The sequence below is a fragment of the Pempheris klunzingeri genome, chromosome 15 (assembly GCF_042242105.1).
Source record: "Pempheris klunzingeri isolate RE-2024b chromosome 15, fPemKlu1.hap1, whole genome shotgun sequence".
NCBI lineage: Eukaryota > Metazoa > Chordata > Actinopteri > Acropomatiformes > Pempheridae > Pempheris > Pempheris klunzingeri.
The window spans coordinates 6,136,781-6,163,149 of record NC_092026.1 but is presented as its reverse complement, the minus strand read 5'-3'; the positions used below and the strand labels follow the sequence as shown (position 1 = coordinate 6,163,149).

At 42.4% G+C, this 26,369-nt stretch overlaps 1 protein-coding gene across 2 annotated transcripts in view; it reads left to right on the top strand.

The window, feature by feature from the left end:
• Positions 1-26,369, top strand: part of epha4b (eph receptor A4b) — a 78,824-nt gene that overhangs the window by 6,000 nt on the left and 46,455 nt on the right. For both annotated transcript variants that reach the window (XM_070845684.1, XM_070845683.1), the window contains exons 2-5: positions 8,573-8,637; positions 14,158-14,358; positions 15,680-15,787; positions 16,448-16,799. In XM_070845684.1, coding sequence (XP_070701785.1) covers positions 8,573-8,637; positions 14,158-14,358; positions 15,680-15,787; positions 16,448-16,799 — 726 coding nt within the window. The remainder of the gene's footprint in view (positions 1-8,572; positions 8,638-14,157; positions 14,359-15,679; positions 15,788-16,447; positions 16,800-26,369) is intronic.

The window sequence follows — 26,369 nt, the reverse complement described above, 5'->3', positions numbered from 1 at the left end:
TGTCAGTTTGGGGTGTTTCTAGCATAATTATCCTGCATCTGCCCCTTATTCCTTTCTAGCTTCAGCTTTGCTAGTTATGCTTCTCGTGCCTTTCTGTTTACTACTAGAAGAGGTCGACAGCAAATTGGTTTAGGTTTGACTTAACAGGCAGCAGGGCAACAGACAAGCTGCTAGACGGACAATTACTGTATGTGTGTGTGTGTGTGTGTGTTGTATATGTGTGTATCAACAGTAGCAACCTGTCTAAGCACACTTTTATCTGACATGTGATTCCCTTACCATCTCCACTGCTGTGGCTCACTCCCGAGAATCCAGGCCAATTTACCCTCCTGTGACCAACCACTGTGTGACAGCCGTGTGTGTGTGTGTGTGTGTGTGTGTGTGTGTGTGTGTGTGTGTGTGTGTGTGTGTGGCTTGTACCATCAGGAGGAAAGTCATACGAACTATAAGAGCACAAAAAAGGTCAAGAAAAAGGCCAAAAGGAGAAAAACACACACGAAGAAGGAGAATATAGAGAAAGACACTCAGCTGTCTTGTTTTGTTTTTTTTAAAAAGCTTTATGTCACTGCTCATTTACGCTGTTTACTCCTTGTGAGCTACGGTAATTCAGTCTTTTAAATGAATGGTGGCATCCGTCACATTTTGAGTCTGTGTGGAGGAGTATGTGTCTGTGGTTTGTACTGCTAAGTTGTTTCTCAATCCTCAAGGTCTCTGGTTTGTGTGCGTGTGGGTGTGTGTGTTGCTCTTTGCCTTTGATGAGTTGTTGGCATACTGGTGGAAGAAGCTTATTAAAAAAACAAGTGTCTGGATCTGACTGGGTGTCACAGTTCACCACTGTAAGCATTCAACCAGCACGTGCAGACAAACCCATACATGCACACACACACGCACGCACACGCACTCAAAAGCCTCTTCAAGCGACAAACTAGGGCAGTGCTCCTGTCATAGTCTGTCAGAATGGCATCTTTTCTGTGCTGCTAGTGCTGCCAGTGTATTTGAAATAGCAGAGTTGGCTAATGTATTTTCTGCCACAGCAGAGGGGGGAGGGAGGTCCAAAAATGCAAGCTCAACGAGGTACAGTTCATCACATACATGAATATTTTCTCAACATTTTTAGCTTTGCGCACCATCTGCCTTTTGGGTTGCCAGGGTTTTTTTTTTTCTTTTCCAAGGCCTTGGAGAATAAGGTTTTCAATAAACCATTATCCATCCCTTAAAAATCTCTTCACTAAAGCAGCTGGCTTGAAAAAGGGCTTCTTAATAATCATCTACTCTTTGACTACAGTATAGAGGGTATCTTATGGCTGTTATCTTGACTTGACTTGATCAGTGTGTTGACTAACCTGAAACTGGATGTTAGATGTCTTACATTTCTGCTGGCGTATTCAGGAAAACCCAACATCACAGTTTAGACTTACAGTGATAGCTTTTGAAAAATAACGTAGATGCATTTCCCCCATTTGTCTTGTTTCATTTTTCTACAGACTTTTTCCTTCCTCTTTGTATCAGCTTAACAGGGAGAGTACGGCACAAAACTACATGATACAAACAGTGACTTGACACCGTTTTACTTGTTTTGATCATGACATGAAGGATTTGATTAAAGCTGGCTTGATCTGATAAATGTCTTTATCATTCATCACAACTCTCTCTGGTATAAGTATTTATTATTTAACATCTGCACTGCATGGCCAATGTTTGAATTAAGCTACACCAAGTGACACTCATCAGAGTTTATTTTTATCTATTTTAGCACATTTGTTGTCAACCAGCTAATATTTTAAGTGTCCCAATTTACTGAGTAAAGATCTTGCGAAATATATTAACAAATGCACTGGTATAGTGGTTTTCTGATAACTGGGACAGAGAGAAAACTTCTCCATATTTATATCAATATCCAGTTTTGTAATGTCACATGATATTTATTTCTTGGTTTAACCCAGCCAGCATATTTGGGTTTCATAAAGACAATATAATGTGCTTATCTGAATAAACACATTGATGTGATACTCCAAAGTCCTGCTCGTGTGCACATAAGCAACAACTCATAGATTTGAATGATAAATCAAATTTGCTTATATAACATAGTTTATGCCAAAACACTTATTTAAGAGCTTATAATATTTAAGAGCAATTTAATCAATCCAGTCAAACTTTAACCAGCTTTGAATTGCAATTTATGGGCAAATGATATGTAGTTATCAGTGTGATTATACATTAATCCACTTTTCTATCAACTCATGATGCAGAAATGCAACTACCATTTAGCCATGCATGCAAAAGCTAATTGAATTTTATTGGTGTGTTTCACAGAATCAGCTTTTACCTTCAGCGATCTGTTCCTGTCTATCACTCATTAGTATAACTATGTTTAATCTAATTCAGTCCAACCAAAATTTAATTTTGTGTTTGTCGAAGTGTGGAGGATCAACATAACATTTCTCTGAACAGAATGGGACGTTACAGAGCGGGGGCAATTGAACTGAATCAAATAAGAATTAAGATTAGAATTTAATTTAAATGCCTTGAATTATTCATGGCCCCATTCAGACAGCTTGCAGACAGCTATCACACTCATAAAAGAATAACAGTTTTTCTCTGAAATCATACTAGATTCCACCATTTCCCGCCAGAAAACACCTACTGAAAAATGAATTTACAAAATTTGCAGATTGGGATATGTCTGCTTTAGGGGAATCACGTCCCACGCACACAAACGGCACATAATAGAGTCTGAAAATCTGAAGTGTGAGTGCAGATGCATGCAGTTTATTTAGCTTTAAAATCCTTTCTAAAGTTCCCTGAAAAGTGGTGACGATTTTGACTGCACCTTGATGTAAGTTTGTGCGAGTAACTGCACAGAACACCTGTAAAGGAATTCAAAATAAAGCTTCAAATTCAGGTTGTAAAAGGATTACAGTAAGACAGTTCACCTGATGCAAGGAATTACGGCATTTATTCCATATTTCCTCCATATAAAACTACATCCTAATGGAAGAAGTCTAATTAAAGTAAAGTCTTACAGAAAAGAGGCTTATGTATAACACAATAGCTGACAGCAAAAGTCACTGGAGGTAAAGAGAGGGTAGGATATAGAGTAACGCACTGCTTTGATAAAAATAGTATGAGCAAAGGAGGAGAGAGAGGAGAAAAGACTGATTGAGAGCCTCTGGTGGTTTGTGGATGAGTGGAGTGAGGACTGATGAAAAGACGGCCAGAGGGAAGGAGAAGGAGTCTTGGTACGACACCAGTTTGTTCCTAAAGTTCAGAGCTCAACTCTTCCCACTCCTTCATCCTGCTCTCTGTTGGCCCGTTTGTTGCCCTGACAACACTCTCAGTCGTTGAACTGCACTCTCAGTGGAGTGGAAGCAGGGAGAAGTCTGCGTGTGTGGCGGCACTAATACTGAGATATTGGGTGTGTGTGTGTACTTGTGTGTAGTCGTATAGCTGTTTTATTTATTGCATCTGGGTGTATTTGAGTGCACCAAGTTATCTCGGGCTGTGTTTTACTCGAGCATGTACTTGAATTGTATTGTATATTTTCTTTTCTGGTCTATTAACCTTCTTTTGTTCTCGTCTTAAAGAGGACATTTCTGCTGCATTTTCTTTCTTGTGAACTTAAAGGAGTTGCTGAACATTTTGGGAAATACATTTATTAGCTTTCCTCCTGAGAGTTAGATGAGAAGGTTGATACCACTCTCATGGCTGTGCGCTAAATATGAAGCTATTGTCAGGAGACGGTTATCTTAGCTTAGCGTAAACACTGGAAACAGCTAGCCTTATGTTAGAATGAAACAAACAAGAAATAATTCTGAACAACCTCTGTAATGATGAAAGAAGTGTGTTTGCATAATTTATGGATATGAATGCATACTGTGAATACAAGAAAATGACGTAATAAGAAATAAGAGTAGGGTAACTTATTATTTTGTGAAGTGAGTGAAAATCAGACTAAAAACTCTGAAATATTAATATATATGTAGAATGGGACTGTAAAAATACCATCTGCAACACATGAGCAGTACATCCTGTTTTTGATTATTTTTTACCAAATGGGAATGATCAGCATCTTATTTGCATTTTTTCCGCATTTTTCTCTTTACTTTCTATTACCGGAAGATTTTCTGCCACGGGAGGACCTTGATTTCTTTAAACCGTGGCTGTCAGCATTTTCTTGCAGCAGGAAACACAACAACTATTTGTGTGTGGGGACATAAAACCTGGGTGAAAATCTGTTTAAGCTGATCTGGTCCTTTTATAAAATCTGGGTCTCATATTTGAAGTCAGTGAAAAATGGAAACAATGAGGCAGATACACGTAGTATCAGCGTGTTGAATGTAGCGTCAGCAATTCATTATATATCACGGCCACAATTCCAATGAAATAAATTGTGTTCTGAGCCGAAAAGATCTTATGAACTCATTATGTTGACACATATTGTATTCTATATTGAATCTGTGTGGTGGTCTTATTGAGCACTCTTTCTCTATGTGGCACTGGCACCATCTTAAGGTGTGTGTGTGTGTGTGTGTGTGTGTAAGTGAGTGTGTGTAAGCATCCTGGTCTCTTTGTGTGCCAGTCTGGCTGTTGGCAACGCGTTTGATTCTTGGCAGGTGGATCACAGCTTCTTGCAGCCCAGCTGAAGCAGTGGATACCAACCAGAGGGAGAGAGAGTGGCAGGGAGACATAAACAAACAGAGAAGCAGCGAGAAAAAGAGAGGAAGACGGAGAGAGAAAGAGACACCCCAGAGGGAGGAAACAGGAGTGAGAAGAAAAGCAGACAGACACAGACGGAGATGAAGAGACAAAGAGAATTTGTAAATGTGTTGTCTGCACACAATTCTATAAGCACCCGAGTTTCGCTTTCAGTGTTTTACTGCGTTTGTACAGGAATTTCTGATCTACAAATTGTCACCTCCACCCCCACCTCTTCCTCATCTTTCACTCTCTGAATGTAAACCTCACAGTTTGGTGCTGAAAATCAATAAGACAGCATGTTTCTCTGTAACCGAACTACTCTCACAGTAATCAGGTCACATGTGCGCGTGTATGGATCTGTGCATTTATGCCCCGCGATGAAAGCTTGGGAATAATTAGATGTGTGTGTGCGTCGCTGAGTGGATTTGTTTGTGTGGATGTGATATTTTCAGGTAGAAAGGCTGGAGGAAGCCACGATAGAAAATAGAATTTTGTTTCTGTGTTTTCACTGAGGGCTCAGATTTGAAAAGTGCTCCGCTGTGGGTATGAAATGTCATGTTTAGCAGCTCATCACCCTGGAGATTGTGTGTTTGAATGTGTGTGTGTGTGTGTGTGTGTGTACGAGAGAGACTGGTCATTAGATCGAACATGAGCCTGGTGTGAGTGACTGAGTGATGAGCTTGGTGTTTTTATTCCGGGCCAAAGCAGGCCTGGCCCAGGCTTAGATTTCACACACACACACAATTTAGGCAATTCCCTGGTGAAAGAGAGGAGAGAGAGGGAGATGGGACGAGAGGGGGGCATTTAGAGATGGATAGATAGAGGTGTGGCTGCATTTTTGTTTTGTTTAATTTCTCTGTTTTCTCCTCATCTTCGACACACCGACACGTACAGGTGCACACACACATACATACATATATGCATGTTGGCTGTGTCAGCAAACAGGAAGCTATAGCTAATACATAATTGATGAGTCCAGTCATTGATTATAAGTGATAAGTGGTATTGGCAGGAGGTGTGAGGAGAAGAGAAAAAGTGTCGATGTGTAGGTTTATGTCTGTGTGCATTCTCCCAGTGGGCTGCAAAATGGTTTTAGAATATGTAATGGCCTCAGCAACACATTAGCTAACTAGACTGCACTTTAAAACAAAATTCTACATGATGTGTGGTCAAATATCTTAAAGGATCAGTTTTCCTATTTTTGAGACACGTATCTGAGATCGTCACACCCCAACAGTGATGGAATTTCATGGCGTTCACACATCTATGAAAGTTGCAATTAAAAGAATAACTAAGCATTCTCATTTGTTTTCTCTCAGAGTTAGGTGAGAAGATTGATACCATGATATGTTTTTTGATAATTTGGGTGAACCGACCCTTCTACTCTCTATGAAGTACATGAAAGGGAATTACAGTAAGCGAGGCACACAGAATATCATCCGCCTGAATGACTGCATGTGAAACAATTTTGCTAAAGTCCACGAACCTTGCTGATAGGTAGCTTTTATCTCTGAGCTGAATTATGAGTGTGTGTGTGTGAGAATGTGTGTATCTCCATTGGGTCCTGAAATCACATATTATTATACTATTATGTCCTATTTCTGCACACCACTCAAATGCCCATGGACTGTGGAAAGCAGTCTAAATGGTCTTTTGTCTCTGAATACACACATGGGCTGGAGGCTGCCTCTGACCTTTCGCTGCTTAGCACCTCTCCTCCACTGGCTCTGTCTCTTCCCCTCCATTTAATCTACCTCTCTCTCTCTCTCAACCAGGCTTTGCTGTGCAACCTTGCTCTCTGCTTCATTATACAATGTGCACTATTTTCTCTGTAGCTGTTTTCTTACACATCGGCCCACTGTTTGCGAGCGGGATGAACAGCGTGAGCGCTAGGGGAAGAGAAAGAGAGGGAAAGAGGAGGTTGGACCAATTTTACAGTCCCTTTTGTTATACCTACAGGCAGTATGGATGCACAGAGAGGCTTGTAAACAGGCACTTTCATTCCTCTTCAATTGAGTGATTAGTCTCATTTCCATTCAGGAGGGAAAACACTTCTTTTTAGTCTCAAATAGTTTTTCCAGGTCACTGCTTATCAAAATTGAAGGGAATATGAATGTCTGCTGCTATAAAGTGATGCCATTAGTTTAAATTGTGGCAGGTCAGTGGCTCACCTGTCCGATCTGGGATCTGTGGATTGGAAGTGTAGGTTCAAAGATTTCGATAGAGGGAGAATAACCTGAGAGAGCCACAATGTGTGTGATTGAGTGAGAGAAGAAAGAGAGAAGCAGCAGTCTCTGCAGATGGATACTGATTAAATATTGATGGTCAGCAGTGTTGAAGGCTTGATTAGGACGTGACTGAGCCAAGGCCTTAACAAGCACACGCACACACACACACGCACACACACACACACACACACACACACACACACACACACACACACGCACACGCACACGCACACACACACACACACACACGCACACACACGCACACACACACACACACACACACACACACACTTACAAGTGACACACGCAGGTGGAGAACCTCGCTCCAGAATCTGAGCAGGTTTTCATTATGCCTTCCCGCTGGTCAACCTGCCACCTTCCTCTCTTCACTTTTCATTCTCACCTTCCTACATCCTCCCACTACTTCCTCCTGTCACACAGAGATCACACACAGGAAACAACACATGCAATTCAGAGTCAAATGTGTCCTTGATGACCTTTTCCCATTAAAGTATTAAACCCTTTCAGGCTTGACAAAATGTTTATAGTTCGCTTGTTGAAAGGGTTGATAAAAACACATATTTTCTCTCTTACCTATAGTGTGATCCAGCCATAGCAATAGGTTCAGTTTTATGTGCTTGGGGGTTTGAGATATACACCACCAGAAACAATGTCTGGATAATCCACAGACAGTGCTGTTAACAGTTTTTATAGTCGTATGAGACAGACAGGCACGTTGGACAGAAGCTGCTGCGGAATTTGTTTCAGTGCATTTCCCCTTTTGATGGAAAGCTGTTATTGTGAGGAGCTTGGATTCTAAGTGTTTACCAAGGGTTTCAGTAGGGACTACATTTTGAAAAAAAAAGTGAAATGTTGACAGAAACATCTGAAATCTCTCCCGCTGTATAATTCAGTTCCAGCCAATGACTGAGCTTGGAAAAGCGGTTTAGACCATTATGACAGCTGGAGCTCTAATTTGTGCAAACCAACACATGTGCTTCCTCATGGGCTGACAGGATGATGAGTATTAAGACAAAAGCAGCGTATTTAGTCGTATGTTGGCCAACATGTGGCTGTTTGTAATACACTGAGCATACAGCATACAATGAAATCCATTGTAACCAGTTTGAATACAACTTGACCACAAGCTCAGTCCCCCTTTTAACAACATAAGCTTCAAATGTTCAACAGACATTTTTCAAGTCTGTAGGGTAAGTGGTTGATGCATAAAAGAGAAGTTTGTGGCAGAGTGTCACTTTTAAACTTTTAAAATGTAAATGTAACTGTAAAATATACTCTTGCCTCGTATATTGATGCTATTTCACTGCCTGACTTTGTGTCCCCTTGAACCGTAACAGCTGCTGCACAACCACAGTAATCTTAAGGTTGAAATTGTAGGTTTACTGTAGGCTTGTGATTCTACTGCTGTTGTAGTCCAACACAACAAAGAAGCCCTTGTATTAAACATGGAAACATCTTGGAGTTTTTATATGGAAGGTTGAGGTAAAATACATACACGTATTATATGATGAATATCCTGGGGTGCACTGTGTGCAGAAAACATTGTCATTCTCGTGAAATGAAAAGCAAGTCCCAGTTCTCAGTATGTGTGTTAACATGTTTGTTCTCTCTGTGTGTCCTTGCAGTTACGTTGCTGGACTCCATGTCAGCCTTGGCCGACCTGGGCTGGGAAGCTTACCCTAATGAGGGGGTGAGTATATTCAGCACAGCATGCACGCACACACAAACAAAAATCATCCTCTCTTTAAGCCGGAGCTGGCACCAACAGACTAAATCTGATCACCACCATCGGGTTGTGTTGACATGTTTTATTTTCAGGGGACGAGCAGGGACTCAGAGCTAGCAGCAGCAGCAGTGGAGTGTGTGTTTTAGAGAGCACTGGGTTCTTGAACGCTCCTTGCTAAATCGGGAGTCTGCAGGGGGAATTTACAAATTATTTCCGCTGCGCTGAAAAGGCTGTGGCACTGGAGCCTCCATTTATTACGGGTTGCGATTTTTGGGATGGAATGAAGGAATGGGGTGGAGGGGCAAATATTCTTACGTAAGAGGAGATGTTGTGTACATGATGGTATTATTTGCATGTGTGTGTATGAGGGGGGGGCTGGCTTGCGTAACCAGCCTTTTGCAGGTATAGGGGCCGAGGGAGTCTGGAGTGCAGCCACCATGCACCAGAAAATGACAACAGTGAAGTGAGAGGAGGGGAGGAAAGTGAGAGCGTAGACAGGAAGAACGACAAAGTGCATTGAATGAAGAAATAAGAGTGGGTTCTGTATGTCACTCGAGCGCAGGAGCTGTTGAATGGCGCTGAATTAATTCTATTTCCTCTTGAGTCACACTTCCTCTCCACTATTCAGCATCAGTGTGTCAAATTGCAGGATGCCACACGCGGTTTCATGGTTGTGCGCAGCAGAGAGGCAGCTGAAGTGAGCAGAGCTAAGCATGGTTGTTTTCTCAAGCATGCAAGGGTATCAAGTTCACCTTACTGAAATGTGCTGATTGTGTGGCCATTTTGTGGATGTTTGTGTATGTTTGCTCGTAGAAGAACACAATGTGTTCCATCTGCGCCTAAGCCAAAAGCTTCAACCTAATTTTGAAAACCAAAGAGTGCACAAGTTACTTTTATTGACAATATGGTTCAGTTTGGGGTGGCTTAATCACGGCCCCCAGAAGCACATGTGTTGCTGGTTTAGCCTCAAAGAAATGTGTTGGCTGGAAAGCAAAATATGTATAATAAACTCCATCCAGTATATCTTTTTTAATGTACTGTCAACACTGTTGGGATCTGGCATCTCCTTCCATGAGAGGAGACCAGTCTGTGAGCATCCACACAACTCCTCTGTCAAATAAGTACAACAATTACCTCTTTGATAACACAGTATCGACTGAGATAAAAGTGTTTTCTTTAGTTTGGAGTCAGGAACAAGCATTGTGTGACCAAGGAAATTATTAAATTGGTTAAAGCTGGTGAAGTCCTTGCTTTAATGGCTGTTCTTTTGTCCAGTGGTACATGAAAGGGATGCTATCTTCCCCTTAAATAAACTCGATCCTCTGCGCTGCTTTCAGTCTAGGTATTGTCAGTTACAAAGAGAAATGCATAAGGCTTAATCGTATAAAATAAATAGCTGCTTCTGCTTCCTAAAATAGGCATACAGTTTTCTTCAGTTTGCTATGACTTTGTCATAAAATAAAATGTGTCTCTCTTAAAGTGCTTGAAGGCAAACAGGAGTGAAGCAAAACAAAGCAAATGCATCTGAGGCACCGTAAACAAGCAAGAAAAGGTCAGCTGAGAGAAATGAAAAGAGATTCTGCTGTGTGTCCCCATTTTTAAAGATCACTATAACATTGCCAGTTTAATTGTGACAATTACTAGAGAAACTGATAGCAAGGAAATAGTATTATTTGAAGCCTCTGTCTCACATCAATGTTTTCCCTCAAAACAGACACCACACGTTCGACTACACGGAGGATAGTCACATGTGTTTATTGTTAAGCACGTAGAGGAAATTAAACGTATTTGTCACTGGAGTCAGTGGAGTTAAAACAGGTTCATGCATCCAGATGTAGACATACTCTGCACTATCTGCTCAGCACATCGGTTTGAAATATTGCAGGGAGAAAAAAGCAGAAACAGTGAGCTGTTGGATGAAGAGCTGAGGATGACAAGCTCTTACTGTGGTTTGTGGAAACCAGCACATCTCCAACACGTCATTAGGTTGAACAACTTCTTTTACTTTTCTGTGCTATGCTGAGAAAAACTACCGTACCAACAGAGTTTGGCACAAGATCCCAAACTGTGTTAAAAAAAAGAACACTCTAGGATTATTTATGCAAGACGCTCTGTGAAGCTTAATGCCTTTTGCCAAAGAGAGGATTCTTCTGCTTGCCTCTCCTGGACAGACAGCACTTCTTGTGTCATAATATAAAATGCCTGTAATTGTATTTCCTTTTCTGCCTTAAAACGACCCTGCAAATTCCTCCTGTGAATCCAACCTGCTGGTATCCACCACACAGACTAGCAGGAGGTTTCAACCATGTTCATACGTCTCAAAATTAATGTTGAGAGGCTCTGATGTAAAGGAGACTAAAAGGGATAAAGAGTGACAGTAGAGTGATGTACTGAGAGCAGAAAAGGTGCCGGGGCTGTGAGAAGGTCTTATGTTTCATATCAGGGGGATTATCTATTTGACCTTTCAACTTTAAACCTGAGGATTGGTCTCAGCGAGGGGCAATTCCCACCAATCTGAGACACTGTCTACCTGAATTAGTCCAAAACTACACTCGACCCCCGCAGGTCAAGCTTAATCCACGCCGTGCAGGGCCGGATGTGTCCGAGACTGCGTGGAGCGACCCACTTCTGTCACCAGCAGGGGTGTTCCTTGTGAGGGACACAAAACAGATACGTCTTAATGATGTTTAAAAATGGGGGGCCCCCACAGCATCTCCACTCCCCCAGAGGCTCCTCGGCCCTCGTTACTCGCCCTTCATCTTCCATCCCTGTTTTTCCCTCCCCTCTCTCCTCACTAAGCCAGAGCATGTTCCAGAGTTTGGAGGCCAATTATGTCCTCGTAGGTGTACCCATCAGATGATTGCAGAAGGAGGGATATTATGTTAAGCTGGTGAATGGTTGAACTTAAACCCTGATCTGACGTCTCTGCTTCACTTCAAAGCAATCAAGCGGGCTCCGTGCTGATTGGCTGAGGTGATTGAGGGTTCAAGGAGGAGGGTTTTGCCCTGAATGTTAATTTGTGCTTGAACTGAATCAACGCAGGCACCAGTCTTCACTTTATGTGTGTGTGTGTGTGTGTTTAGAGAGCAATAAAGAAAGGGAGCTTAAACTCTTCAGCCTATCCAAACATTTTCCCAGCCGTGTTTTCGTGAGATTTTTCTCTCAAGCGGCTGGTGTATCATTAGCAAATGTGGAGGCAAGCAGGTTGTTTTCACGTTCATAAGCACACCTGTGCTTTACACCAGGCAAAAGTGACAATGAACAGATTCACCAACTAGGGAAATAAGTCGCTCACCAGGAAGTGGCAGTAATCCAGCCACTCCAAACTCTGCCTACAAAGAAATAAACAAAGACATCATAAAGCCCTCTTTATCCCTCAATGACTATTCCCATAAATGCTTTAATCACCGCTCCCTGGGGACTCAGCTTTGTGTGTTTGTGTGTGTGAGTGTGTGTGTTTGTGTGGGTGGGTGTGTGCGACCGTCCTGTGATGTCCGACTGGTCTCAGCTCTGCACAGATGGGTCTATTTAGCTGCCAGGCGCGCCTGTAATTTACCAACATTCATTCCTCTCTCTCTGCTCTCTCTTTCTCCCTCCGCCTCGTGTTTTGTTCTTTTAATTGAATCGAGTGCGGTTGATCACAATGAGTCTCCGCTCTTGTGCGCATACAAAGTCGAGCAAGACTCCAGTGATACGTCCTTTATACATAAAACTCTGAACTGGCTGTCACTGCAACAGCTTAAACAACCCTCTGTCTACTCTTCTTTCTTCTCCCGTTTCTTTTACTTCCTCGTTTCCGTTTCTGTAGTTGAAGGATTGTTGGGCTGCGATCAAGAGAGAGCCGGTTTTGTTCGAGCTCCAGTTCATACACAGTAGACGTTTCGGCGCGGGCCGTGGAGATTAAAAGCATGAGTGTGCGAGAGAGCTGGAGGAAGTGTGTGAGTCTATGAGAGTCTATGTGAGAATGTGCCTTTTTTATGTGGATCTGTTTTAGTGCTCAGGATTCAGAGGTGAAATGCGTCAAGCTTTTGCCGGGTTGTTGGGCCATCACATCAGATTAACCTCAGGAATCCAACCTCAGCTTGGACTTCGCTTGACTGAAAGTTTCTCTTTTCCTATTTTGCTTTTTTCTTCCCTTTTTTATTGGCCTGTCTTCATTCTTTTCATCCACCACTCAACTTTCATTTGTATTCTAGGACACGTTAGGGATGACAGGTAGTTACTCCTTGGTGTGGCTGGGCAGGTGTGTGTGTCTACATGTGAGTGTGTGTATACAGGAGGCGCTCGTGCCTGTACACATGTATCAGTATCTGTGTTTACATGGTTGGGCTACTGTAAGGTGATATGCTCTCATCACTCTGGAGTTTACAGCTTCAGTCTTAAGATGATGACAGGAGCTAAGAACAAAGATGGTGGTCCTCTCATCCCTCACCACAAACTAGGACTCATCCAGTTTGTGTGTGTGTGTGTGTGTGTGTGTGTGTCTGAGAAAGCTTCCCCTCGAATGGATCAGATATCTTGAGACACTGAAACCACACTGGTTTATTTTCCTTTTCTTTAAGGAATAGAAATGTTCTTTCGGGTTCATGTGTGTGTGTGTGTGTGTGTGTGTGTGTGTGTGTGTGCAGTGGTGTATATGTGTGTGCATGTAGATAGAAATGTTTTCCTGCTCATGCGAGAAGTGTTCTCAATTACTGCCTTAGTCAGAAGTGGAAACAGATGGTAGCAGATGACGGGAGACAAAGTAGCTCTGTCCTACCTACTCCTTCTCTCTCTCTCTCTCTCTCTTTCTCTGTCTGTGTCTCTCTTGCACACACACACTCCTGCCTCTTAAGCGCTAAATCAGGCGTTCGCTTTAGGAAAACACGCTAACTCTGCGCACATGTGCAGTATAGACAAAAACAGTCCTTCAGTCATCTTGACGCAGATCGTCACTCATATTCACTCAGACATGAAAACAGAACATGCAGGCTTAGCGCTGGTTTGCACCAAACCAGAGTTCATTGAATTTGGGTCCCGTTTCCTATGAGCAGTCTTTGGACTAAGTTTTCCTTTGTCCATTCAGTAGCGATGAAATAAGATGAATTTACAGCTGAGTGGTGGTGTTGTCGAGCCGGCCCTGTGCTGCTGAATGTCACTCTACCCTGGTTGCACGTCCACTTAGTCTACATTTGAAATGTATGTTTTAGTTGAAAGGATTTCCTCGTCAACGCAAACACACCTCCGTGTCACCTCTCCTCTCCCATTTCTCCCCCTAAATTTCCCCCCGTATTTCGTTATTTTCTTTGCTCCTTCTTTCTTCTTCCCTTCCGCATCGTCTTACATCCTTCATCCATCTAAAAAATGTCATCCGCTAAATGTGGAACATCCTTAATCCAATCAGGAATTTCATGTTTAAGGTGGTAAAATAAACAGCCATTTTTTCCATCTACAGCAGTAGACCCTCTTTCCTGTCTCTCTAAACCTCCTCTTTCTCATCCTCAGTGGGAGGAGATCAGTGTGATGGATGAGAGGAACACCCCAATGAGGACCTACCAGGTGTGTAACGTCATGGAGGCCAACCAGAACAACTGGCTGAGGACGCGTCACATCAGCCGAGAAGGAGCGCAGCGCGTCTACATTGAGATCAAATTCACTCTGAGGGACTGTAACAGCCTGCCCGGAGTCCCTGGTACCTGCAAAGAGGTCTGTGCATCACCTCACACACACAGGACAGCACATATGCAAGCTTCTGTACACGCAAGCAGTATGGTGGCAGATAACAAATGTCCTTGCAACTGGTGTGTGTGTGTGTTTAATTCCCCCTGTTGCATTTGTGCTGTTTGTTTATTCATTCTTGGTGAGCAGGAGTTCAGCATTTCGTATATCTTTGACTTCTAAAATGTAGAACTAGCCTAATAGAGACATGTTATATTTGTTATGAAAATGGTAGATTAAGTACGAACACAGATTAGGCCATTTACAAATTGTACAAATTCACCCTAAAGCACACACAATCACCACTTTGTTTAGTGAGCTTAGCAAATCAACTAAATCAGCACATTACCTTTAATAACACTTCTCTGTCTTCTCAGTTCAACTAGCCGGATCTTCATATTGTCTCTGATACAATCGTTTTGTTTGTTTTTGCCGCAGCAGAAAATCTAGGATGGCAATAAACATTAATGCGTGAGAATCAAACAAGATTAAAGTGAAGTGAGACTTCACTTATCAAATGAACTCTAAATCAGTGAGGGGGAAGGATTTCTGTCTCCACATTTCACAGAATATTGGATGATTTCCCAGAGTATCACAGCATCCTGCCTATTGTAATATACATTCATGCTACCTAATATATTCATGTAAGCCTGTCAGAAGGTGGTAGTTTTTGATTGTATTCCAATTATTTCTTGGTATGAATCAATGCTTATTCTGCTCAATACACAATATGGCATTTTAAATAATCTTTTTTACTATTTCATTTCTTAGTCTTTTCCAGTCAGCACACACTCACACACACAGTGACGGAAGTTCACTTTGATGGCTGATGAATAGATAAATAGACAAGAGGCAGGAAAAGAATGACAAGAGAGAATGGATGCAGAATGAAACCGACGGCGCTTTAGAGGATTCTTTTGCGGCTCCTCGTATATTTTAACTTCTGATATATATATTTTTTTACTGTCCCCCATTCTCTCATATCAGCCTGATACTGCTGCTCCTCTGTATTCATTTCTCTCTACTTTGTCTGCCCTCTGCACCCTTTTCACTCTCATTACATCTCCAGAATGAGCAGTGGAGATAATATAAGACAGTGTAGAGCAGCACTTTTCATGAAACTGCAGACAGTGTTGCTGACTGGCCATCGAGACAGATGGACTGAGATTTGAAGAGAAGCAGCAGAGAGCTATGGGAGCCTCGATAAAATTTCACATTTATTTGTCTAGCTTTACTGTATGTTATTCTTTTGTCTGTAATAAGGTACATTTCTAGAGTTTAACATTGATGGGCTGTGCTTGTTTTTCAGACATTCAACATGTACTACTATGAGTCCAACAATGCCAACCTGTGGTTCATCAAGGAAAGCCAGTATGTCAAGATTGATACCATCGCAGCAGATGAGAGTTTTACACAGGTATGGACACACCAATACACACACACACATACACACACACACACACACACACACACACACACACACTCACACACACATGCATGCCATGGATGGTGTATACATATTATAAAATACATATTAATGCAAAAACATTAGTCAATATTTCCAAAAGACCTTATAACTATCACTTAATTGAACATGTCCAGCTCTTATATCTGCTATTTTTTTCCAATCAGGATTTTTACTCTCCGTCCACCTTGTAAAAGTTCAAAGTCCTTTCCATTGCAGCTATATGCTGCCTGTCTCATACTGTGTTTTTTACACTGATTACCGATATTAGCATTAAACTCTGTTTCTTTGTACATGGCCATTTAATTTTCAAATAGGAGATTTCAAATTAGACATTTCAAAATTAGATGTTCACCATTTTCCACCTACTCTTTGAAAATAAATCTGAATGTGGGTTACATTTAAACTTAGTTATCATATTCCATTTGCTTGCAAAATTGTCACGATTTCAAGGATATAATTATTTCTGTCTAGGTAATGCAGTCTCTGAATTTCAGGCAGCAACATTTAACCAAAATAGTTTTACAACTTTTTGGATTGAAAGAAAAAAATAATAATTTGAACGCTCCCATTAAAATGAACTAAAACATGTGGCATGTCCTTTGTCCATAGGTGGACGTTGGCGACCGGGTGATGAAGCTGAACACGGAGGTGCGCGACATCAGCAACCTGAGTAAAAAGGGTTTCTACTTGGCCTTCCAGGACCTGGGCGCCTGTATCGCTCTGGTCTCAGTCAGGGTCTTCTACAAGAAGTGTCCCCTCACTGTGCTTAACTTGGCCCAGTTCCCCGACACAATAACAGGCGGAGACACAGCGCTGGTGGAGGTCCACGGTTTGTGTGTTAATGCCTCTGAGGAGTTTGAGGCTCCCAAGATGTACTGCAGTGCAGACGGAGGCTGGCTGGTTCCCATCGGGAGATGTGTGTGCAAACCAGGCTTTGAGGAGAACAAGAACGTCTGCCAACGTGAGTAAAATTGGGGGGTGGGTGTGTGTGGGAATTATTTGGAAGTGTGTATGTGTGGGAATGTGTGTAAGAGAACGAGAGAAACTGAGGGACAAATTTAGAGAGCAAGAAATAGAAATGTGCAGAGTCCTGTTGTGCATTTGCATTAATGCTTGCATGTGTGTGGTAAGTGACTTTACTATCACACGATTTACAGCTCAGGACGTGCTCTACTGTGTGCACCAGCCAATGACAGAAAGCTGAGGGTCGAAGCACAACATGTGAGACTGCAGCTTACAAAAGTGTGCTGATAAACACATTACAGAAATCATATCCATTCTGCTCTCTACGACGTGAAGATGTGATATTTGGATATGCGTGGGCATCTGTGCACGGCTGTGTGCTGTGTGTATCCAGGAGCATTTTGGCTTTCTACTGTGAAAGTGAGGACGGCATGACAATGACTCAGTGTATTTAGGTTACTGATGCATTTTCTATGTACACGTGTGTGACTTGTGTGTGTCATAGTGGGTATTATCACTCAGAGTGACTTTTATACAACTCTCAACATAGCGAGGACAATTCTTGCATAGAAAAGGGGTAGGAGCTGTTTTGAGGCATCGCCTTCTTCGTTTTTTCTGAGTGTGTGTTTGTCAGAGCTGAATGTCTCATTTCCCCTGCTGAGTAGGAGAGCGCGCTATGAGTGTGTGTGAAAAAAATGCTTATTGATGTGTGTTTGTGCTGTAGGTATGCCTTAGGAAGCAGATTATTGAATCGTAAAACTCCACAGATGGTGTGTGCAGTATGTGTGTGTGTGTGTGTGTGTGTATGTATGTGTGTGTACATACTGTGTGCATGTATTTGAGTGCACAAGCTGTATTAGACTCACGCTGTCACCTGTCCCCACAGGCTCACTTCCTCCCCAGAAAAGAAAATGGAATCATAGATATTCATCACAGCAAACTTGGAAATTGGTGCACATAATGCAATTTCAGTTGTTTTGGAGAAGCAGAAGCCAAGACGCCCAGAAAACCTGGCAGTTGGGCCTTAGAGACAAGTGAATAAGAACAGAAGCTGTACTTTTTGTTTGCAGGCTGGTAATGTGCACAGATTGTTGCAGAACACTGGCTGCATCTCAATCGCGAAACGCAGACTGTTGAGCTACATGTCTGTCTTGTAAAATGACATGCTGTGGTTATTTGACAGCTTTCCAAATGATTTTACTCCCTATAGTGTAGGTGGGCCTGTGTCACATTCACTGTATTGAAACTTTTCAAGTCGGTCTGACGAAGCAAAGCGGTTGACCTCAGTGATCTCCATGACCTCATCAGTCTGCTCCCCCAGTGTTATCAGCCCGGAGAGACTAAATAGAGCAATGTAAGCACGTTTAACAAGCCAGTTTTAACTCACTAACAGTGTGCTTGTGTGTATGTGTGTTAGAGCATGTGTGCTGTCGTCGTGTGCAGAGGTAATGATGGAGTCTTATTGACAGTCTGAGGTCAGAGGTCAGGAAATATATGTGTCCCTCATCTAATCTAAGTTATAGTCAGTACAGATGTGGCCGCATGTACTCTCTCCTGTGTGTGTGTGTGTGTGTGTGTGTGTGTGTGTGTGTGTGTGTGTGTGTGTGTGTGTGTGTGTGTGTGTGTGTTTGTTTGTGTGTGTGTGTGGAGGCAAAACAGGTGTCCAGTGTCTGCAACACAGGAAGGAAAGCCAGGTTTTTGCTTTCAGTCAATTTCAAGGCGTATTTTCTGGTGTAGCAATTATTCTGGAAACAATCATCCAGCATTTTCCAAAAGATTTTAATTCCTTCGTGGTGAATTGAAGCTTCTCTGCCGCAGGGTTGTCTGCGCCACCTTCTCAGTATTAGCGAAAACATTTTTGTGGGATCTTGGGAAGGATTTGCATAGCAATGAAATTCCCTGCTCATACAGCAGGAGAATGTGCTGTCCCACGTATGTCAGTCTAACAATATCTCATGCTTGTTTATTGCCTGTGAAATAATGGCAAACGTACAGCCTGGAACCAGCTTTTTATTAAAATGACGCCGGTGCCTGGGCTGTTCTGTCGGCACGGGCCTCCATTCTGATATTGTTCCCTTCCCTCGTCAAAATTTCACTTAGCCAACTAATGTAACTGCATCTGTAATCAGCCTGCTTTTAACAAAGACATGAGAGGACACAGAGAAGTACAACAACCCAGTGCGTTGTGCTTTAATGTGTCCCTGAGAGAACAAGGGCCAGGCTTTTAAAGAGTCCTCTCAGCGCTCGGCGTCAGCTCCAAACAAAAGGTTCCTGCCCTGACACAGTCTGAAGGTCTTCCATAGGGAAAACACACTCTGCTAATGCATTTAAGTCACCCTCTCTCGTTTGCCGTCACACAAAGAGATGAAGGGGTGAGGTGGGGGAGAGAGAGCTGGGGAAAGGACTGGAGGGGCATTTGTAATTATCATCATCGTGCAGGTGAAGCCTTTTAATGGCCACCTTGAATTCCTTGTCTCTTGTTCTTTTTGTGTGTCATTGTTTTCTTTCTTTTTTTTTTTTACCATTTAGATGCTCTGATGCTCATTGTTTTCTTGTTCTGATGCGCTATGTGAATCCTCTCGTAGTGTTCCAGCCTCTCAAGCCTTCTCTTACTGTCTCTGTGTCACTCTCCCTCTCTCCCTCTGACTCTCATTCTTCCTCTCTCTCTCTCTCTCTCTCTGTGTGTGAGAGGCGCTAATGGAATCATTACTAGCCTCTCTGTGTTAGACAAACACCAGACACCTCCAATTACAGCCTTTTTTTCACAATCTCTCTCCCCTCCTCGCTGCTATTTTCTAACCATGCTCTGGTGTCTGCCTCCATAATGGGACTGTTCTCCATCTCTCTCTCTCTCTCTACAAGCCCCCTATTTTGCTCCTCACCCATCTTTTCTGATACTGTCTTCCTTTTTCACCTCACCATTTTTCTTTCTGTCTCCCTCCTCCTCCCCGTCTGCCTCGCAGCCCTCATCTCCTCTGTCTGCACTCGTTAAACATTTATAGATCACGGGTTCATCTTTCTCTTTTTATATTTTCCCACCCCGTGCTTAGCTCTTATTCCCTAAAGTGAGGTGCAAAGTGTGTTTAAATGTCTGTGTATGTGATGATGTTGTTAATGTTGGACACTGGATTAGATGAGATCTGGTGGATTGTTTTATGACAAAAAGGGATATTGCCACAGTACACAGAAAACCAAAGGCGACTGCAATAAAATCACATGCATAAAACAAAACAAATCAAATTTTCACGCAGAAGGATTGATCCCATTCACTCCTACTGAAAACACAAGTCTGAAAAAAAGTTTTGATACTAGTTATAGGAAAAGCAGAGACAATGTTCAAACATGGTGGACACTTTAACAAGTTTTGTAGAAGTTATATAGTTCTGTAGAGTTTATAGACAGTTGGTAATTTTTAGGAGCATTTCCTGTAAAAAAAAACAACTTCAGTCTTAACGGCTAGGAAAAAAATCCATGTAAACTTTTCTCCAGATTGAATTGTATAGCCTACTTGTCTATAATTTGCAGCTACACATAAAGACAAGTTTTATTTTTATGCATGTTCAGCTGACCTGCTTTGCAAAGACTACAATATTCTTGAGGTTACAGGTGGGAAATAAATGGAATAAACTAAACCAAGTATTTTCCTAAGCACTTTCCTAAGGCTTATCATTACTTATTGATTTGTTTGTAGGAAATCATGAGTAAACACTGGAACCTGTAAAAAATGAAGCAATTACAGTATAACAGAGTAATTTACTAAAATAGATGTGCACTGTAGTTCTTATGAAAATTATTCATGACCGCATTTGTTGGGGACTATTTTTAGCCGTGGATTAATAGACATTTGGTGTGCTAGTGGGTATTTGACGCTGCAGTACAGCATATGTGGTAATGACTTATGACTGTACCCATGTTTATTTATTGAGGAAAAATAGCAACCAGCGCGACGGTGTGACTCATTACTGCGTTCTTAGTGGTTTTTGGACAACAAAGGAACTCTATAAAACAGAGATATAAGCTGCGTCATACTTTAATACTTGTTGGCAGAATCAATTATTGCTCTTGGTTTCATCATTGTCGTCTTGTCATTTGTTGCCAGTAGGAAAATTAAAGAACATCACCAAGTCTATCATTTTATGTTTAATAATGCACGTTTTCTTTCTTTTGCATGTGCTTTTATTGCAGTCACCTTTGGTTTTCTGTGTACTGTGGCACGCACTAAGCACACTGCTGCTCCGGTGGCCGCGACTCCGCTGCTCAATCACATGAAATCATACTCATCTGCTTTGTCACCACTGGAGTTACATAATCTCTCTCTCTCACACACACACTCTTATTCAAACACATTCTCTCTCGCTTTCTCTCCATCTCTCCCCGCCGCTCTGTCACATACATTTGCACACCCTTGTCAGTTCTCCTCCATCTCTCTCTACCCCATGCAGAGGCCTCTGTCTGTGCAGCCGAAGTCCCCCCCCCGCCTCGTTCGCGCTCTTGCTTTCTTTCCTTTCTCCCTCTCTCTTTCTGTCTGCCACTGTTTCCTCTTCCCCCTCCATTTCCACCTCATACTCCCTTGCCCTCCCCTGCTGTCTCACAGCTGGTAGGGAATGTAGTGAATTCTCCTCTTAAACCTCTCCTACTTTAAGCCCTAGGGGTACATGCTGAAGGGCACTAGTGTGTGTGGGTGTGTGTGTGTGTGTGTTCCGTCCTTCTCTGTGTGTCTGACAGCACCAATTACTGCCTCAGATGCCTGAGAGATGGAGGAGACGAAGTGGAGAAGGACAGACACCTGTCACCTCAACACAAGTTCTCTTGCTCTCATCTCCTCTCTCTCTTTCTTAGCGGGCAAAAGTAATATAGGTCAGCATGACATGTCTGTCTGTCCATCGGCTATAGCTGTCTAATAGTCAGCTTCTTCCCTTTTCCTTTTAGTCATCTGTGTGTTTGATGCTGCCAATATGAAGCAAGAACTTGGTTGTGCGAGGAACTTTTCAAAGTCACACCACACTCATCATACTGACTCCACTTAGCTCTCCTGCTGTTCTTTTCACTTCTCAAATTGGACAGAAACCAAAGTGTGAATCACTGAGGAACAAGTCCAATATTCATCTGATCCGGTGTGAATTGTCTTGTCAACTGTGTGTTCATTTGGAAAGCCGTGGAGGCACACACAATGGGTTCCTGGACCGCTACATGACTTGAGTTTGTACTGTAAGAAATGTGCAGAATAGCATTGGTGCAGTCTGTGACATTGTGTTAAACTGAAGAATGTTTCCAGGTATTAAAAGTAAACAGAAATCATCCAATATGGATGCAACAGTGTGTGTGAGTGTGTCATGCAGAGCCCTGATGAGGTGGTAGAGGTTACCACGCACTTATTTAGCAAGACAAAATCGATATCACTCACGAGATGTTTTGTTAGCTTAGCTTAGCATAAAGAATAGAAATAGGGGAAAAGGGCTAGCCTGGATCTGTCCTCACGAATCAAATTCCACCTAGCAGTACTTCTATAGCTCACTAATCTTCTGTCTTCTCCTAATTTGTGCAAAAATCAACAACATGTTGCATTGTTACATGTGCTGGAATATTTCTTGGCCAGGCGCAGTAACTTCTTGAAGTCTTGTTGTCACAGTTTCATAGCCAGGTTTGGTATCAACTGAGCCTGTAATGAGATCGAAACCAAAATCTGTGCTGACCGGATGAATAAACTGTTCCCTACAAAGCAACACCTCCAGTGTTGAACTATTCCTTTAAGGCATAGCCATGTAACCCTTAAAGCCATGAAAACATCACACTGCTTTAGATCCTTACACACTCAAGCCCCCATTTGACCACAACTATGAGATCATAGCTTTATGGCAGGGATAGTGAAGTCCTATACAATGTCATTTTCAGGAGTAGAAAAAAAACAGTAGTTTGATATTTTTGGGAAACATTGCTCAACCTGTGAGGGGGAATTTGGTTTTCTGTCTGCCCTGTGACGAGTGGCGATCAAAGGCCCGCTGCTCAGCCGTTCAGTCGATCAGAGCTGGCGCTGACTGCAGCACAGCAGGAAAGGATTTACAGTAAAAGCCTTTGTTCGCCGCAAGAAAACTTTTTGCATTTTGCACAGATAAAGTGAAAGTTACATGATACATGTGCTGCAAGTGCTCCATCAAAATATGCTTATAATTAAAGGACTATGGCCGCGCATAAATATGCAGATGTAAAAAGCCCACAGGCATATGCACGCACACACACACACACACACACACGATAGACTTTTACACTTTCTATCTCATAAGAGGATTGCAGTCTCTGTTCATAATGAAAGGTCTGAGCAGGGAACAGATGTAGGAAATGGCTAATCTTTGCACCTGTGAAAGAGATTGAGCTCATTTACAGAGAACTGTACTGTGTGTGTGTGTGTGTGTGTGTGTGTGTGTGTGTGTGTGTGTGCGCGTGCGCAATGAAAGCTCAGTAGGGAACCTGTTTTTCTTTATTGCCTCTCCAACACAGAGCTCAATCTCTGCAACAGAGGTGTGTATGTGTGTGTGTGTGTGTGTGTGTGTGATATGGACAGTGAAGGCAGTTGGCTAAAGTGAGCATTTTTATGTTGATCACATACAGACTTTTGAAGGTCAAGGGCTCCCTTCTGCATCTAGTATGTTCACACACACACACACACACACACACCCACACACACACACACACACACACACACACACACACACACACACACACACACACACACACACACACACACACACACACACACACACACACACACACACACACACACACACTTCTGATTTCTTTGCTCTTCTCTTAGTGGCAGCTCTGGGAGCTTGAGAGCATGAAGGTGTGGGTAGAAGGGAGTGGGCGGCTAACAGAAGGATTTAGACAGCAAGTCAAAAGAATTCTGTACGTATACAGTCCACACAATGTGTGTATATATGTTTGTGTATATGTACACTGCTGCAGGCATTAGGGCATTAAACTGTTGAAGTGCCAGGCAGTAGGGTGTTATTACTTGCCAGATGTTCTGAAAGGACAACCGGATATATGGGCCGAGTAAAGGCTAGTCATCTGTCCTTCTACCTGTCTGTGGGAGTGTGTGTCTTTCTGCTACTCCAGTTGTCCGTCTGTCTGACCTCCCTTTTCATTTATCTGGATAATGGAAGCCACCTTTTCCTTCATTTTCCCTTTATTTGCCTTTATCTCTCTCTCACATGTTCCCCCTAAACTCCATCCCTTTTCCCTTCCCCTCTTTCTCATCTCTTCTCTTTTGTGTCTGAATAAATGACACACAAAATCACAAAGGCTTAGGCGCTCGCTATATCCTCCACACACCATAGTCCCCGTCTACATACCCACACAGCACTGACCCAGATAATGTCTATTCACACAGAGCCTCCCAGCACAGCTCCTCTCTTCTCATGGCGGATCGCTCTCCAGACATATGCTGAGATGCCAAAAGCCACCTTAGCACCAAGACGTGTTTGCACTGCTGAGCTTTTGGCCACAAGGAAACCTGAGGACATCAAGGTGGCTTTGGGGAGGCAGGACCTTGTGTTGCTCAGCCTAGTCTGGTGCACTGGGTTGAGCTGTGTGAACAAACCCTCAGAGAAAAGGAGGAAAAGCAGGCCAAGGACTGAGAAACTGTTAGCGCATGTTTCAACTCCTCACATCCTTATATAGTACTATTCCCTACAGACAGACGTAGAGAGAGAGAGGAGAGAGGTGTAGAGGGGACACTATGTCTCCTTGGGGTACAGTTGACATTAATTGGCTGTGTTCCATATGCTGTTGCGTTCCAAGTAGGGATAAACATGTGTGCACTCATGGGACAGTTAATAATTTTCACATTTCTATAGTGTTCAATTAGTGCTGAGTTTGCTCCACTTAAGATGTAAAGGTTTCAAGAAAGGTGCATGTGTGTGCTAGAGAAAATAGAGGGGAATGCAGGCAGCCAGTGGGTCTGCTGAACAGGAAATACAGGAACAGGAAGGCAGCCATTGACCCCATCCCCTCATCCCCTCCCTCCCTCTCTTTCTGGTTTATGGATGGCTTCCAGATGTACGGTCAGCCTGTCAGACTGATTGGGCCGGCATTGCACAGGCGTTATTGCTCAGCTCCAAACACGGCGTACAGATGTAGCCGCGGTCAAAGTCTAATTGGTTGTGCTTTAGGATGCAGTACAGCTGCACTATTGTTCTACAGCCAAGAAGAACCATTCAGAAAATTCAAATAAGACTTTTCAGCTTCGGTGTTGGCAAGAACAGTTACACAGAACCTGATGACAGATGTGACAGATTATGTTTCATTTTAAATACAGCCATTTAGACCAGCTGCTATATTACAGTTATAGATGTCAGATTTCTACAGAGGCTGCAGGCTTACACTGACACCTTGTACAGGTAGTTAAATACACCTGCAAACTAGACATGGTTACTGGTTTTCTCAAGGGAGACTCATGAGGCAAAGGTACTGCACGAGCTAGAAGGGACACGTGCACCCTGGTGTTCTGAAATTAACTGGAAGTAATTGTATTTTGGCCGCTTAACAATAAGTATTGTAATAATTAAATCATAGCTCTTTACACACATCTTTACATTTTGTGTGACTTTTCCAAGGTCTCATCATCTCCAGTATCTATTGAGAATAATCATCTGAAATCCTGGAGGAAAAAAAAAAACACTCCTTATAACTCCAGAACTTGCCTGAGAATCATTGTGTTTTTAATTGTTCCTCAGTAACAAACTATTCCAGTGACGCAGTAGTTATCTGTACAAAAATGGGCAAAGCTATTGCAAACAGCTCATAGCTAATTCAGCATATTTTTAACGGTGCCAATTTGCCTACAGGTAATGTAAAACAGCTATGATATGATAGGTTATAATGCATTGCTAGCCAGAACAAGAGGATAACTTCCTCTGTCAGTTGGAACTAAACAAATTGCAAAAATGCGCAGGTTTTACAAAATAAACTCACATTTAAAGCACCTCATGCAAACATTCCCCTCAGTTTTGATTATTTTACATGAAGCTGAAAATAGATGAGCTCAGTGTTTTGCAGATTTTATTACAGAGAGCACAAAGGGACACACAAATAGCAATTTTCCCACAATGGCAAAGAGGGGAGTCTTTTGTATGTGACACCCTTGACTTCTTGCATGGTGCTGAATGGGAGCTGCAGTGTCAAGGAGGTGTGTTAAGGTAATACATCATTCATAACAAGGTAATACTGTGTTTGTCAGGTCATACATACATACACACACACATAAATACATTAATTCACACAGATGTATATTCAGTAATGTGTACAACGTGCAGCAGCAATCACAAATGTTCCCTTTCTTAGCATGTGATTGGCTTTTGTGGTTGCTATTAGTTCATAAACCTCTGACCATGAAGTCTCTGTGATCTTCCCCCGTAAAGGAGAATAAAACATAAGAGTGCAGATTTTCCTGCTAGAGTCAATTTGCTGCCAGTTTGGCTGACAAAGTCGACCACTATCCACTCACAGATTAAAGATAGCAAGAATATGGACCCCACTTGACAGGTACATCTGTGTGTGTGTGTGTGTGTGT